General features: G+C 37.7%; 1 protein-coding gene across 6 annotated transcripts in view; it reads right to left on the bottom strand.

Annotated features, from left to right (window-relative positions):
* Nucleotides 1-18085, bottom strand: part of LOC106880342 (stAR-related lipid transfer protein 3) — a 68337-nt gene that overhangs the window by 33624 nt on the left and 16628 nt on the right. For 4 of the 6 annotated variants that reach the window (XM_014930224.3, XM_052966535.2, XM_089348883.1 and 1 more), the window contains exon 2: nucleotides 4832-4923. In XM_014930224.3, the coding sequence (XP_014785710.1) occupies nucleotides 4832-4923 (92 nt within the window). Of the gene's footprint in view, nucleotides 1-4139; nucleotides 4283-4831; nucleotides 4924-18085 lie in introns of all 6 variants that reach the window. The other 2 variants (XM_089348881.1, XM_052966533.2) reach the window with 1 other exon arrangement.

The following is an 18085-nucleotide window of genomic DNA, read 5'->3' on the forward strand; positions in this document are numbered from 1 at the left end:
GTTTGGTAATTTAGAAGTATTAAACACAAGCTAAAAACAATAATCACATTATTTTATAGCACATGCTTAATCTTATGTTGATGTAGCCCCATTGCCAAGGAACAGGTCAGTCATGCAACCTTCATTTTAAGCCACATGAAATTTACTTTACCAGCACCCTTTATTTTATCCTTTTCATTTGTTTCAGTCATTGGTCTGCAGCCATGCTGGGGCACTGCCTTGAAGGGTTTAGTCAAACAAACTGATCCTAGTACTTTTTTTTTTTAAGCCTGGTACTTATTCTATCTGTTTCTTTTGGCAAACTGTTAAGTCATAAGGATGTAAACAAACCAACACTAGTCGTCAAGTAGTGATGGAGAACACACACACACACAAACTACACAGATAGAACAGGCTTCTTTCAGTTTCCATGTACCAAATCACTCACAAGCATTTGCTCAGCCCAGGGCTATAGAAGACACTTGCCCAAGGTGCCATGGAATAATCAAATTAAGTGACCACATAATTAGCAATGAAATCATTATCTCCAAGCAAAAAATAAGAATATGAAAGAAAGCTCTAAGGTACTAAAAGAAAAAAATTAATTTTAATTGCAGGACAAAATAAAGCAACCACACATGCTTCTAATTAAGTAAGAACTGAGTACTTGTATGAGCAATCATCCCTAAGCTGCTACAGAATGTATTGAACAATGACCTTGACCCAGTGTACTTCGCATTGGATAATTCCCTTTAATGTCATCAATGGCATAATGCATATTCCAAAAAGCATTTGAAGAGCAATTCAGAAATAATTTCATTTTACCCCTTTTGTTACCGTATTTATTTTGGGATGCTCTGTGTTTCTTTCAGTTATCTTAAATATAACAAAGAATTTAGTATAATAACTTAGTTATCATTAGGCTAGTGTTAGGAACATAAATTGTGACTAAGGTTTGGTGGAAGATTTCAATTCAAAACTTATGAAAACAAGACATTTGTACTACAGAGCCAGAGTCGGTTTCAGCCAGGTTGGTAACGAAAGGGTTAATTGCTGCCTAAAAAAATTTTGTTCCACTTCCGTCAAATTTTCTCCCATTTTTGTCTCCAAGACTTACATTTTTACCATCATTTGGAAACCTCTTTTTAGACTGATCAAAACTGAGCGTGACTGACTTACACTGGGAATTATTCCCAACCCATTCAAAGATGTATCACATGAGATGGAAGCTGTCATGGACAGATCTGCCAGAATTGCTGTAGTCCGCTATAGTGCACCCATCCTGAGATGGACACAAGCGGAGACTAACCAACTTGATTGCACTACCTGGAAGACAATGACAATGCATGGTTCCCTCCACCCTAAGGCAAATGTACACAGGCTCTACATGAAGAGAGATAAGGGCGGATGTGGGCTGATTAGTGAATCAACAGTGAAAGAAACATGGTAGAATATTTGGTAAACAGCAAAGAAGACCTACTACAGTATGCTGCTAGTGCAGAAGGAGTTAACAAAAATGGACTTGAGAGTAATCATGAATTCCGAACAAGAACAGCCAATGAGAGAGAAGAAACTCTACTCCATATGGAATTACATGGTCAATTCCACCATGAAACCAACAAATTAAAAGACCAGGAAGTATCATGGAGGTGGCTCAACAAGGGTAACCCCCAAAAAATACTGAAAGCCTAATCATCGCTGCCTAGGACCAGGCATTGAATACCAATTCAGTGAAAAAGAATATATACCACACAAGTGCATCGGACCTCTGCAGAACGTGTGGCAAGAAGGTTGAAAGCGTGACTCATATTGTTAGTGCTTGTGAAAGTCTTGCGCAAAAAGAGTACAAGCATAGACATGACAAAGTAGTTCAAAACCGCCACTGGCTACTATGCTGTAAGTATGGATATGAGACTGGAAAAGGTAAAGGACAAAAAGGGGAGGGCAAAAATCCTTTGGGTCTTTGATTTCCAGACAGACAAAGTGTTAGAGCACTGAAGGCCGGATATAGTAACCTTTAGGAGGGACAAACAAGAGTGCCTAATCAATGTAGCAGTGCCAGGAGATCATGAAAGAAAGAGAAAAGTTGATAAATATGGAGACCTGAGAATTGAGATCCCTAAGATGTGGCAGCTATGAGAGTCGAACATAAAGGTTATCCCTATTGTCATCGGAACATTGGGTTCAATACCACTCAATCTGAAGAATCAACTGAAAACCTTAGAGATACCCTACAATCTAGATGTATTGCAAAAGTCGGCATTACTTGGAACTGCACACATATTGATCAAAGTAGTGTCTGTCTGAGGTCTTTGTTGTGACTTGACAAACAGTACAAACGCCCGGTAGACACAATATCTTCAATCAACAACCTCATGATATTGCATACTGTGCGACATCTATAATAATAATAATAATAATAAATTCTTTGATTTCTCACTAGATCAACAGATGAGGGGACATCAATTAGACAAGTTACGAAAAGTTTGGGGGAGAGGTTTACATAGATACTGAATGAGAAATGAAAATGAAAGTATATATTGTGTACTAGACATACTTTCATATAATAAAACTGTCTTGAGAATAAAACCATTATCTAAGGACAATCAAAAGAATTGAAAATCATCAATTACTCTATCATAGACATTACATGTGCCCTCTCCTGGCATCTTGATTTGTTTCATCATCATTTAATACCCGCTTTCCATGCTGGCATGGGTTGGATGGTTTGACCAGAGCTGACCAGCTGGAGAGCTGACCAGCTGGAGAGCTGTTCCGGTTCTAATTGTCTATTTTGGCATGGCTTCTATGGTCGGATATCCTTCCTAATGCCAACCACTTCAAAGAATGTACTGGGTGCTTCTTATGTGGAATTAGTACAGGCACTTTTTTGTGACACAGGCAATTCTATGTGGAACAGCATGAGTGCTTTTTATGTGACACCAGCATCAGCAAGCCCTAAGGGGAAGGGCCTCTCAGCTGAAAGAAGGACATAAACAACATTCCTGTATGTATGGATGGCCATGGTTTTACTTAGCTTCACATGTCTTCTCAAGCACAGCAAACTGCCAGGAGTTTCTGTCCCTTGTCATTTCCTTTGTGAGGTCCAGTGTCTGAAAATCCTTTCTCGCTACTTTGTTCAACATCTTCTTGAGTCTACTCCTTCCAAATGTTCCCTCCACAATTAGAGATTTACAAATGAATAATCAGGGTAAACCCATTCAGCCTTATTAGTCTCTCTCTCTCACACTTTTTGTAAAACATACTGGAAGGTAACATCTCTCTCTCTCTCCCTTCACCTCCCTCTTCCAGAGGTGATATTTCAAGAATTTGGCATGAACTTGACCAGAGAGAAAGATTCTCATCCTTAAACCTTAAACCAACTTAACTCTACAACTACCTTTACCATAGACATAGACATGTCTATGTGGTTAAGAAGTTAACTTGGCAACTACATATTTTGATGTTCAGTCCCATGGCATGGTACTTAAGGTGTCTTTGACTACAGTCCCAGGCAGACCCTATGTCTTGAGAGAGAATTCAATAGACAAAAACCAGTCATGTATATGTGTGTGTGTGTTTGTCTCTTACTGCTTATCAACCACTGTTGGTTTGTTTACATCCCTGTAACTTAATGGCTTAGCAACAAGGGACAGAAAGAATAAGTGCCAGACTTAAAATAAGTACTGGGACTGACTTGATCAACCCTTCAAGACAATGCCTCACCATAGCTGCAGTTCAATGAATGAAGTAAAAAAATTATAGATTAGCTAGTAGTCAGAGGAAAACTATTAGCCCTTCCCAGCTAAAGAAAGAAGCTGGGTCAATTTTCAAAATTGATTCAGCCATTAGGTAGATCCACCCTATGTGGAGCAGCAGTTACTCAACATGTCATTAAGAATCTTTGGCACTAACACAATGTAGAGTTGGATATGGACCAGATTTGTTTGTGCTAACTTACAGTAAAAGACAGTGAAGGTCAGCTGTAACTCTGCATTTTGATTGTTTACTATATATATCTATAACTACTAAATGGTATTAGCAACAACTGACAATTAGCAATTACGTAGTTACTGTGTGGTATTTGAAAATTCTGACAATGACAGCATTAGCAACTACTGACATTTAAAAACTACTAAATGATATTAGCAACTACTGACTGTTTATTTACAATGTTCTTCATTATAGCATCGATTCAGTTGTTGATAACAACATCTATTCTGTTGAGTGTGATGAAAGAGGTTGATTACTTGATTTCAAGTACCCTACACTTGGGTTCAAATATGGTTAGCAGATTGTATCCCTAAAACATAAATATTGAGAAAGAAAAAGAATGAAAGAGATGGAAGAATAAAAGAAACATGAAAATCATCATCATCTTCATTTTACATTTGTTTTCCATGCTGGTATGGGTTGGACAGCTGGACAGGAGTTGGCAAGGCCACAGACTTCACCAGGTTCCATAATCTGTTTAGACTTGGTTTCTACAACTGGATGCCCTTCTTAATGTTAACCACTTTACAATGTGTACTGGGTACTTTTTACATACCATCACCAGTGCATTTTACATGGCATCATCACCAATGCTTTTTACATAGTACCATCACTAGTGCTTTTTACATGGCACAATCACAATGCTTTGTACGTGGTACCATCACCAGTGCTTGGTATGTGGCACCATCACTAGTGCTTTTTTACATGGCACCATCACCAGTGCATTTTATGTGACACCAGCACCAGGAGAAAGAATGTTAAGAAAAAGACAGAAAAAAAAAGAAGAAAGAAGCTAAACACCAAAACATTAAAAAAAATTGGGAAAATAAAAAATAAAACACAAAAATTCCGATCTAACCTTGTTGCAGAATGTTCTGATATGGCTCTAGCATAAACAGTGGTACTGGCTTCCTCTGGTTGCTTTTTCTGCTTAACTAAACCATGTATAGACTGTAAACAAGAACAAGATAAATATTACACATTCATATTTTCAATAGCAGTGGTGGATTTGATCTCAGTGTTCTGAGATCAAATTTTACCGGAATTACAAATTACTTTTTAACTTTTGTCTTTATGAGAGAATAGTCAGTAATACAGATATTTAATATTGGCAGAAGGACACAAATATTATACAGATAGTGAGTTACAGTCAATTATATTTACTCCAGTATATGGCTGGTATTTATTTTATCAAGTCTAAGAAGATGATTGACTAAGTCAACTGTAATGAAATATAATGACTAAATACTGCCGTCCATTATCCTGATAAGAAGCTCATTCAGTTCTATATTTAAGAGATGAGGAATTATGTACATTATTTACATTTGACAGATATTTGTCCTCATCTTGTTTAACACAACGTTTCGGCTGATATACCCTCCAGCCTTCATCAGGTGTCTTGGGGAAATTTTGAACCTGGGTTCTCATTCCTAAGGTATTTTTCGATATTATTATTATTCAGGTCACTGCCTGGAATCGAACTCAGAATCTTGGGGTTAGTAGCCCGTGCTCTTAACCAAAGGTTATACAAAGGCAAAACATGCCGCTCCCTCAAAATAAGAGTAGAAGAACATTGCTAAGCTGTGACGCGAGGAGATATTGATAAATTGGGTATAGCTGATCATGTGTGGAAAAATGGAGACCACCTCACCCTGTAGGATGAAGTTAAAATAATAGACAGAGAACACCACTGGAAAATATAAAACCTAAAAGAAGCAACACATATGCTAGGACACAACAACCTCCTAAGCAGACTGAGTGCAGATATGAATAGCATATGGGAACTGGTATTAAGGAAGGATAGAAAAATATTAGATTTATAAGCCCTAAAATTCACTCCATAATTGCCTACGGGCATATGGCATAGTGGTTAAGAGCACGGGCTACCAACCCCAAGATTCCAAGTTCAATTCCAGGCAGTGACCTGAATAATAATAACATCGAAATATACCTTAGGAATGAGAACCTAGGTTTGAAATTTCCCCAAGACACCTGATGAAGGCTGGAGGGTATATCAGCTGAAAAGTTGTGTTAACAACAAACAAGATGACAAATATCTGTCAAATGTAAATAATGTAAGAAGCTCATTCTTTTGTTTTTACATGTTTTTTCATACTAGCATGAGTTAGATGAATGCATATTACTGAGACATTCTTTTATAGTTGCATGCCCTTCCTGTCCTTAAATGTTACCTATTTTTTAACTCAAGAAATTTCCATTCCACTTGTCTTTGAAAGCACAAAACAATCAGATGACTTGTTGACAGGGAAATGTCAACAAACTTCACTCTTCACAGTTCAGCACATTTTTTCATGTAAAATGCAGAATATAAACATTCACACACACACACACACAGACTTTATCCAGTTTCTACTATAGCTTAAGGCTATAGTAGAAAACATCCTTGCCAAGATACTATACAATGGGACTGAATCCAAAACCATATGGCTGTAAAATGAACTTCCCCTTTAGCATTCAGGTTATTCTGTCAGATGCAATGCTTATTTGTGAAGGCACATGGCTTAGTGGTTAACAGTAATCTGCTCACATTTGTAAGGTCATGGGTTCAATTCCCAGAAGCATGATATGTCCTTGAGCAGATTTTATTCCACATTGCTCCAATTCAATCAGCTGGCAAAAATGAGTAGGGCTGGTCATGTCACATTCTGTGTCACGCTGTATCTCCCTGAGAACTATATTTAAGGGTGTGTGTGCCTGTGAGAGTGCTCAGCCAGTGGTGTTCTGTCTGTCCTTGTGCTGTCCCCTCTGTGTCATGTCCTAGGTGCCAAATAAAAAGAATTACAGTCAGCGAGGTATGCTGTTTGGGCCAGTCACGCAGAAGATGAAATACGTCATCATAATGCGGGACACATCAATGGCAACGAGCATTCAGAGCTCATACAGTGGAAAAATGTTAAAAATCCAGAGGTGGGATTTGAACTTCACACAGTGAAAAATATATGAAAAGAATTCTGAAGAAAAAAAATGTCTGACAAAACTGGAACTCTAACACAGACTTGAACTTCACACAATGAATATATAAAAAAAGATTCTGAAGAAAAAAATGTCTGATAAAATTGGAACTCTAACACAGAACTGAACTACATGCAGTGAAAAATTATATAAGTTCGTATGAAGGATTTAAGTCAGGTTGCTATATGTTAATAGCACTGGTACTACCTGCAGCATTTTGAAAGAAAATAAATGGTTCTGTGTGGAGCAAAAAATAATAATAAGTCCATTCAAAGGATTTAAGTCAGGTAACTATATGTTAATAGTGTTACCGGTAAATAATGCAGACTGGTACTACCTGTGGCATTTTGAAAAAAAACAAAATATAATTCTGTGTGGAAATAGAAAAAAACCTAAATAAGAAGAGAAAAATAATTGTGGTTGGAAGAAAAAGAAATGAAAATTAAAAAAAACATAATGTGTTGAAAGAAGAGAAAAACATCTCAAAGAGTGGAGATGTTGTGGCAGACACCCCCAGGTGAGAAGTGGGCTGGTCTACAACTAATAAATAGTGGGCAGACTCAGTAAGTAGTGTCAGTCAGTGAGGTATGCTGTTCGAGCCAGTCATACAGATGACAAAATATGTTGTCATAATGGGGGACATATCACACAGCAAAAAAAAAAAAAAAAAAAAAAGTCTAAGAACCCTCCTAAACCCTGAGAGGGCTGAAATCTCTTCTTGAGAATATTCCTGGAGAACCTGGTAACTATTGAACTGAAGCAAGAAGACTTCAGTGTGCAAATGAAGAATTTGAGTTGAAAAAAAAAACAATGAAATACTGTTTTCTCTTTTTTTTTTAAATATATTATCTATTTGGTTATTTTACTCTTCAACCAGTTAATGCTTCCTTTCAGACCTATGACCAAAGACATTTCAGCTGTCACTGCCATGTTTCTTTCCTGAAGCATACATTGCCAAGACCACATTCTCCAATATGTTCTTTTTTTATCCAACATGATGAATATCATTTAAGAGAGATTTAGCTGCTATTTTTTTTTTTTAGCTGAACATTTATATTATCTCATGTGTCCTTTTTATGATGGCAAACCACAATGAGAATGCAGCTAGAAGCAGCAGGACTACATTATCTAACGTGTCCTTATTAAGATTGCAGGGTGGGATTTGAGGGACATAATGGCTGTTATTTCTAGTAGGTCTATTGATTACTAGTGGTAATCAACTTCTGCACATGCACAGTCAGTAGTAGTGACAAAAATATATTTTTTAATCTCCATATGGCTATGTTGTAAGAAGTTTGCTTCCCAACCATATGGTTCCAGGTTCAGTCCCACTACGTGGCACCTTGAGCAAGTGTCTTTAAATATAGCCTCGGGCTGACCAAAGCCTTGTGAGTGGATTTGGTAGATGGAAACTGAAAGAAGCCCATTATATATATATATATATATATATATATATATTTGTTTAGGTGTCTGTGTTTGTCTCCCCAGCATCGCTTGACAACTGATGTTGGTGTGTTTATGGTCCCCATAACTTAGCAGTTCAGCAAAAGAGACTGATAGAATAAGTACTAGGCTTACAAAGAATAAATCCTGGGGTTGATTTCTTCAACTAAAACCCTTTAAGGCAGTGCTCCAGCATGGCCGCATTCAAAATGACTGAAACTTGAAAAAGAATAAATGAATATTTTCATATATCCTCTAATTTTTTTACTAGTTCCAGTCACTGGAGCACCACCATGCTGGAGCACCACCATGAAAGGTTTTAGTTGGTCACCTCAAATCCAGGACTTATATTTTTTAACCCTTTACCATTCAGTTTACTCTGTCAAATGTGATACTTATTGACTCACATTGTTTTGAATTAATTGTGCATTACTTTGTAGCTTCAAGATTCCAGTGGTGAGCTTGTATATTTTTAAAATGACATTGTACTATATGTGTGGAGGCGCAATGGCCCAGTGGTTAGGGCAGCGGACTCGCGGTTGTAGGATCGCGGTTTCGATTCCCAGACCAGGTGTTGTGAGTGGTTATTGAGCGAAAAACACCTAAAGCTCCACGAGGCTCCGGTAGGGGGTGGTGGTGATCCCTGCTGTACTCTTTCACCACAACTTTCTCTCACTCTATCTTCCTGTTTCTGTTGTACCTGTATTTCAAAAGGGGCCAGCCTTGTCACACTCTGTGTCACGCTGTATCTCTTCCGAGAATTACGTTAAGGGTACACGTGTCTGTGGAGTGCTCAGCCACTTGCACGTTAATTTCACGAGCAAGCTGTTCCGTTGATCGGATCAACTGGAACCCTCGTCATCGTAACCGATGGAGTGCCAACAACATTGTACTGTATGTGTGAGAGGTTGGATCTGGTCAGTTTTAACATAAAACAGGTAAAATATCTGGGCCAAATATGGCCAGATTAAATGCTAAAAGGGGTAAATGTTAGTACTTATTCTATTAAACAAACTAACATACTGGTTCTCAAGCAGTGAGTCACAAATACACACTTTTACACCTTATACATGACTGTGTGATTTAGAAGCTCGCATTGCAATCATATGGTTTCAGGTACAGTCTCATGGTATAGTATCATTGCAGCTTCTACAAAGCTGCAATCTTTCAGTGGACAAAGGATGGTGTAACTGAAAACTGCATGGCTTGTAAAACTGTTAATACACCGGTATATAAAGCATAAAGCAGCGATGGATTTTAATAGTATTTTAAGCTGTGATGGTGGCTTGTAACAATAAATTGTGCACCTGTTCATGTTTTAGATGTTCATGAAAATTATCAAAGCTGGTTTATTTTGCACTAACTACATAATTCAAAATGTGAAGATGCATGGCCTAGTGGTTAGAGGCTGTTGCACTCAAGATTGCTTGATTGGGGTTCAATTCCCTGACTGGGTGACGGGTTGTGTACTTGAGCAAAACACTTCATTTCACATTGCTCCAGTCCTTCTTTGATCAAGTGGGGAATGTTGGCCTGCTCGCCTAGCCAGCAGGTTGGCATCCTTTGAAGGCTAAAACAATGCAAAAACGCACTGTGATCAACGATGTGTAACAACATCTGATAGATGCTTGGTAACAAGAGATTTATTCAAAATAAATTGTAACACTGAAATATCAAGTTATTGTTGATAAGTGAACAGCATAGCTGTAATGATGGCTGTTTTTGGCCATGCGACTTGTCTGTATATCAGTCTGTGGAGAACTGGAAGTTCACAAAGAAAAAGTATGAAAGGATGAATGAAAGTGCTGAAGAAAAGCAAAAGCAAACAATGATTCTTTTATCATTTAATGTCCATTTTCCATGCTAGCATGGGTTGGGGGGGGGGGGGGGGGTTGACAAGAGATGGCCAGCAAAGGAGCTGTCCAGACTCCAATTGTCTGTTGTGGCATGGTTTCTACAGCTGAATGCCTTTCCAAATGCCAACCTCTTTAGAGTGTGCTGGGTGTTTTCTATGTGCCTTTACACATGGTGCATTTACACAGCACAGGCACGTGTGCATTTAATGTGGCACCGGCAACTGTAAAGAGCAAGCCTGTATGTATGGATGATTGTGATTTTACTTAGCTTCATGTGTCTTATCAAGTACAGCAAATCACCACAAAACTCCTGGTCCCATGTCATTTCCTCAGTGAGGCTCAGCATCTCAAGATGATCTCTCATTACTTCGTCCCACATCTTCCTGGGTCTACCCCTTCCACAGATTTTCTCTACAATTAGATCAGCACTTCTTTACACAGCTGTCCTCATCCATGCACATCACATGACCAAACAAGTGCAGTGTTCTCTCTTGCACACAACATATAATGCCTCTTATACCTGGTTTTCCTCATAAATCATTTACACTCTGTCGTGTGTGCACACTGACATTACCCATCCAGCAGAGCATACTAGCTTCATTTCTTTCAAGCCTTTGTAAGTCCTCTGTAGTCATAGCCCATGTTTCACTGTCCTGTAGCTTAGCTGTACATATACAGGCATCATACAATCTGCCTTTCACTCTGAGGGAGAAACCCTTAGTTACCAACAAAGGTAAAAGCTCTATGAACTTCACCCAACCTGTTCTTATTCTAGCAACTATGCTTTCAGCACTTCTTCCTCTACTGTTAACTTTGTTACCTAGATAACAGAAGCTATCTACTACTTCTAATGATCCCCCTGAGCATTTGAAGAAGTCTATTGTGTGTGCATTTTTATTGCTTATCGCATTATTGACACACACAAAGACTATTTTCTCTGTTAAACTTCCTGTGATACTGCTACACCTTTTACGTGTCTCAAGCTTTCACTGGGTACAACATATGGAGTTTCTTCTTACATATCGAGCAGATCCACCTCTATGAAAAGACTTGTGATTTGTCCATTTTCCTACTCACTAGGACTTCAGTTTTTCCTAAATTAACTCTAAGGCCCTAAGATTCCAGGCCTTGCTTCCACATCTGAAATTTCTTCTCAAGGTCATGTAGTTTATTCAGCTATAAGAACAAGGTCATCAACATAGGGGAGCTCCCAGAGGCAGCCAGATTTGAATTCTTTTGTTATGGCTTGAGCAATCTATTTTTGGATAAGTCCATCCTAAGAACAAATACTTTAATTTCCCCTGTATAGAAATACATCTTTCAATCCCAGTTCAAATCCTGGGAAAGGCAGTTCAGAAACAGATATTTCAAATATTTCTATTCAAAAGAAATCACAGTAGCAAAAAACAGTTTGAGCAGAAAATTTAACATTTAGAGTAATATCTAATTAATGTAAGCTGAATGAAACAAATTAACATAGCATTAAAGCAATCACCAATAGCATATGCTTGTACTTTATGCAACATTCTGCTGAGGTAAAATAGCACAACCTATGTTACATCATGTTTGTACCTTCAAAGAGTAGAAACTCCATTCATGCCAGTTCACTTTGTAATATAAAATATTAATAGAATAAAAAATAAAAAACAACAGAAGCACATAAGACACACTCCTAATTTTACCTATGAACAAAAACTAAATCTATGTGATTATCAGGACCTCTCTTTCTCCCTCTATCTTACAAGATGTTGTCAGCCCTCCATATATATGTGCGCGTGTGTGTCCATTTACTAAGGTTGCTCATATATAAAATCACATCTAGTTATTGCTTTTACTTTCACATGCAAACAAATGATAGGTTTCACTTCTACTAACATTATGAAAACAACAACAACAAAAAATTCATCACAAACCCAGCCTTCTCTGCTACTGTTACGACTAAGTGAAAACATGCTGACCTAAAAATGTTTACTTGAACACTGACTGCATCAGTCTCACTATGGCTCGCCAAGGTCACAAACATTGATCTTCCTCATTTGGACTGACTTGCTGTATAAATAAAAGGTTAATTTCTTCCTTCATTCACCAGAAACCAAACACTCTCTTTTTAACTAAACAAAACTAAATCTGCTGCACCTTTAAAATGATAAATAACAAAAAGCCTCTACAAATCACATCCTCAAAACTTGACAACAGTTATGGCACAACTGACATTTTGTAGGCCCATTTTCTTTTTAACTTTTCTTTTTGTTTTTGCTTCATTATTAGAAATATGATGTTAAAACTATGAGGGAGTGCTGAAAAGTTCCTACCTTTAAGTAAAAGAAAATACAGGCGGATCAGTTAATTATGATTTTATTCTACATATTCCCCTCTCAAATTCACACACTTATTGCAGCAGTCCTTCAGCTTCAGGTTTTCTAATCCCTGTAAAAGAACTTGGAAGGTTGGGCCACAAACCAGGGCTTTTGTGATACCTTTAAAGCCAGGAACTTTTCAGCACCCCCTTGTATATTTTACTTTTCTTATAATCTAAAACATGGGTCACCAAACTATGGCTCACAGGCCGGATCTGGCCTTGATGCCACTTTGTCCGGCCCGCCATCGTATGCTGCAGAAAATAAACAATGTTTTTATACTGCTTCCTACACTTCTTAGATTACGCATGTCCTATGTATACTGAGTCTGTCACATCACGCGCTATGTATTTCACGCTCCATAATAATTACTACAGTACATCACATGTGCCTCGGGCTTGTCAGTTATTAGTGATTACAATTAAAACGAGAATATCTGACGCCAAGGCCTAAGACTGCTTTTGTTTTTTCTTCACCCATCGTTATGGCTACTAAGAAGAGAAAGGTTGATGATGAATGTCGCATTTTCAATAAAGAATGGGGAGAAAAGTACTTCTTTGTGGAAACAAATGACCAGTAAGCGAGTTGCCTGAGATATGCAATGAAAGTGTTGCAGTTATGAAAGAGTACAATATTCGTCGTCACTATGAAGCAAAACATCTCTCAACACATTCTAAATATTCTGGAAAGTTGCAGTCCAAGAAATCTGAATTTATGAAACGTAGTTTGGAATCTCAAAGGAATTTCTTTACGGAAAAGTTTGTTAGAAGTGAATCTATCATTTGTGTAAGTTACAAAATAATGAATAAGTTGGCAGAGTGAGGAAAACCATTTACTGACAGAAACTTTACAAAAGAGTGCATGATGGAAGCAGCAAATGACTTGTGTCCTGAAAAAGGTAACATGTTTGGCTGTATCAGCCTTTCAGCAAGTTCAGTTGTGCAGAGAACAGAAGAAATTGGAGAGAATACAGTTACAGATACATGAGAAAGCAAAGAAATTTTTGTGGTATTCTCTTGCAATGGATGAGTCTACTGATCTCTCTAGTACGTCACAGCTTCTTGTATCCATTTGTGGTGTTAATTGCAACTTTGAGATTATAGAAGAAATGGCATCCGTTTGCAGTATACGTGGAACAACAACTGGAGAAGATATTTTCATAGAGATGCAGAAAACTATAACCTTCAATGAAATCAGCTTCGGTGTGTTACAGTTGATGGAGGAAAAAACATGGCAGGAGTGAGGAAGGGTTTGGTAGGGCAGATCCAGACCAAGTTGGAGGAGCTTCAACTACCAGAAGCTGTTTATACACTGCATTATACATCAGCAAGCACTCCGTGGAAAACACTTAGATATTTCTTGCATACTAAAACCAGTTACAACTGTGGTGAACTTTATTCGGAATCATGGGCTTAATCGCTGACAGTTCCAGGCTTTCCTTGAAGAAATGGATTCTAATTTCTGTGACTTGCCTTACTACACAGAAGTAAGATGGCTCAGTTGTGGTAAAATCCTGTTTCGTTTTTATAAGCTCAGAAGAGAAATAGATCTTTTTATCACTGAAAAGAATAGAGCTGATTCACCGCTGTCAGATCCTTCATGGTTATCAAAGTTGTCAGTTTTAGTTGACATCACTTCTCATATGAATGAATTGAATTTAAAACTGCAAGGAAAGAATAACCTTGTCTGTAATCTCTACAGAATTATTACAGCGTTTCGGAAAAAGCTATCATTGTTTGAAGCACAACTTGAAGGAGGAAACTTCTCTCATTTTCAGTGTTTTCAAGAGTTTTGCACAAAAAATGTGGAACATGTTAGCCTCGAGTTTTGGAAAAAATTAATCAGGACTTAAATAAGCATTTTTCTCAAAGATTTTCAGATCTTGACAGAATTGAGAATGAAATTCTTTTGTTTGAGAATCCCTTTGGCTGTAATCTTGATAACATGCCAACTGAACTACAACTGGAGTTTATTGACTTGTAAGCTAATACCTTGTTGAAAGAGAAGCACAGAGAAGGAAAACTCATTGAATTTTATTGCTGCTTGCCTCCTGATGAGTTTTCAAAATTGAAAAAAATTGCCTCAGGTATGGCCTCAGTTTTTGGAACAACTTATGTTTGTGAGCAACTTCTTTCAAAAATGAAGTGAGTGAAGTCAATACATTGAACAAGGTTCACTGATGAACATTTGAAAGCAATTCTTATGGTTGGCTGCAGCAATCATAAAGCAAATGTTGATATTTTGGAAGCAAAACTTTTGTGCTGCTTACATTTTATGCAATTCAGCTATGTGTGCACTGTTTCTAAAAATTCTAAATTGGTAATATTTTGGTATTATTAAAATATGTTTATTGTTTTTATTATTTTGTGTATTTTCATTGCCAGTACCACCTGACTGGCCTTCGTGCGGGTGACACGTAAAAGCACCCACTACACTCTCAGAGTGGTTGGCATTAGGAAGGGCATCCAGCTGTAGAAACTCTGCCAAATCAGATTGGAGCCTGGTGTGGCCATCTGGTTTCACCAGTCCTCAGTCAAATCGTCCAACCCATGTTAGCATGGAAAGTGGACGTTAAACGATGATGATGATGATAAATAAATAGGATGACTGTTTTTATTTTTTGTGTACATTCAGTGTATTCTATATTGTACTGAATTGAACAAAATATTTATCCGGCCTGCACTTGGCATTCTTTTAGCTATATCTGGCCCACTATGGAAAAAGTTTAGTGACCTCTGATCTAAAACAACAGATATCTATAAATATGACAGGAAGAGATAAAGGATTTTTCTGTTTGGTTGCCACTTTTCAATTGATTTCAGATTTGGCATATTGGGGTAGTTTTGTAAAGTAATCATTGTCCTGAAATTGTTGAAATTTATATGAATACACCAAGTTTTAAGATTTACATTACACTTTAAAATTTCTACAGGTGCAGCCAAACAAGAAACATCTGAGATAAAAATAATTGAAACACTTTTGTAGTTTTATCTACATTTTTGACCTGGTTCATGTATCAATTTAACTGTAACAAGCTTTACTCATCACTATAAATTGTTTAGGTGGGGGTGGGGCTGAAAAGTTCCTGGCTTTAAGGGTATAGTGAATGGCCTCCCCAGTTCATTTGCAAGGCTTAGAAAAATTGAAGAACTGCTGCAATAAGTGTGTGAATCTGAAAGGAGAATATGTTGAATAAAATCATAATTAACTGATTCTCCTGTATTTTCTTTTATCCAAAGTTAGAAACTTTTCAGCACAATCATATATATATGATGTGAAGTTTCAATTTTGACCTCAAGAAAATATTACACAGAGATAATATATACAGACAAAGGAAAAGAGAATGTAATAAGTGCAAAGAGGTGAATGACATAGAGATGAAATAGAATACACAATGGCCTACAAGTTTGTTAAGGAGTTATACGCACAAACACAAACACACACACACACACATGTACAGGAGTGGTCATGTGCTTTAAGAAGTTTGTTCCCAACCACATGGTTTCAGGTTCATTCCTGTTGCTTGGAAATCGGGACAAATGTCTTGTACTATAGCTCTGGGCCAACCCAAACTTTGTAAATGGAAACTGTAAGATACTCAATATATATGTATGTATATATATATATATATATATATATATATATATACACATAATCATCATCATCATCATCATCGTTTAACGACCGCTTTCCATGCTGTCATGGGTTTGACGGTTTGACTGGGGACTGGTGAGCCAGATGGCTGCACCAGGCTCCAATCTGATCTAGCAGTGTTTCTACAGCTGGATGCCCTTCCTAACGCCAACCACTCCAAGAGTGTAGTGGGTGCTTTTACGTGCCACCGGCAAGAGGGCCAGTCAAATGGTACTGGTAACAGCCACGCTCAAATGGTGTTTCTATGTGTCACCTGCACAGGAGCCAGTCCAGCAGCTCTAGCAATGCCCTCGCTCGAATGATAATTACAGAAAAAGTTATTACAAAATTAGCTAGGAACAGGATTAGCAGGCACAAGATAGTTTGGCTTTGAACCAAGAAGAGGAACTATTGATGCCATCTTCTCAGAGAAGCAACTGCAGGGGAAGTATTTGGTGAAGAGTAAGCCCCTGAAAAGGCTTTTGACCAGGACCCTCACTCTGTGGTCTTGTGGTTGCTATGGAAGTGAGGGATAGACAAACAGTTTGTGAGGGCCACACAAGCCATGTACCGAGGGGTAGTCAGCATGTTGAGAGTTAGCAATAAGTTCAGCAATGAATTTAGCATGAAGGCAGAACCCAGTAAAGCTCAGTATTCAACACTTTCCTGTTTATTATAGTCACTCAAGCCATAACAGGGGAGTTTAAATCTGATTGTCCATAAGGATTCCTATAGACTGATATCATAGTTCTTTTAGCAGAATCTGTAGAAGACTTAGAGAAGAAATTCCAGAGAGGGAAACAAAACCTAGAATTGAAAGCCTTAAAATAAACCTAGCAATAACTAAAGTTTTAGTATATAGGAAAGAAGACAGGACTATGTGACCATCAGGGAAATGACCTTGCTTAGTATGCAGAAAAGTAATTAGAAATTCCATGTGGTGCACTTTCTGTGCACAATGGATGCATAAGCCATGCAGTGAAATCACAGGCAGGTTGACAGAGAAGGCAGACTTTAATTGCAAAAAGTACATGTGAGTAATAAGCACTAAAAGGACTTTGAAAATAGATTTTCTTAAATATCTAGACAATCTACCAAAAGAATTGATAGATTTTGTTGCCTAAGTAACCTATTTAGTAAATGGAGCAGATATTCTTAAAGTGCAGTAGCCAGAGAAAGAACAGGTTTGAAAAAGTTCAGAGAACGATTACATTATCCGCCAATAAAAGAATTATGAAAACTAGAAAGAAATAAAGCAAGCATGTTTCATTGAGTGAATGTTAGCATGCATAAACAACAGAACACAAATGAGCTGAGAGAAAAACTGACTATAAAAGGAATCAGATATATTATGCATGGAAAAGGTAACACCGAAATGGGTATGGGATGGGCAAGGAAGGTGACAACTGTATAAGGAAGTGCAAAATGTGCAAAGTAAATGGAACTTGTGGAAAAGGAAGACTGAAGTGGTAAAGAATGATTACAAAATGCTCCATCTCATGAGGGAGGTGAGAAAGAACTGTAATGAGAGGCAACATGTGGTGCTAGAAATCACTCATCCACATGTGCAGGCATGGAAAAACATATGTAAATAAGTGTAGGAAAGAAGGTTGGGATAACATATATCTACAACAGGGTGTCTTGTCATTTTGTACCTGCTAATACTCCATCTGCTCCACACATCTAGCCTATTTGATACCCTCATTTCCTATTTGTTCACCATGCCAGCCAGTGCACTCTCTACACCACTAACCATTTCTATGATGATCCACCACTTAACCTCTTGTCCTTACTTACAAATATGTTGCTACTAACAGTGTCTCTCTCTCATCACAATGCCTGAATAACAAG

The sequence above is a fragment of the Octopus bimaculoides genome, chromosome 3, assembly GCF_046866305.1.
Source record: "Octopus bimaculoides isolate indiv1 chromosome 3, ASM4686630v1, whole genome shotgun sequence".
Lineage (NCBI taxonomy): Eukaryota > Metazoa > Mollusca > Cephalopoda > Octopoda > Octopodidae > Octopus > Octopus bimaculoides.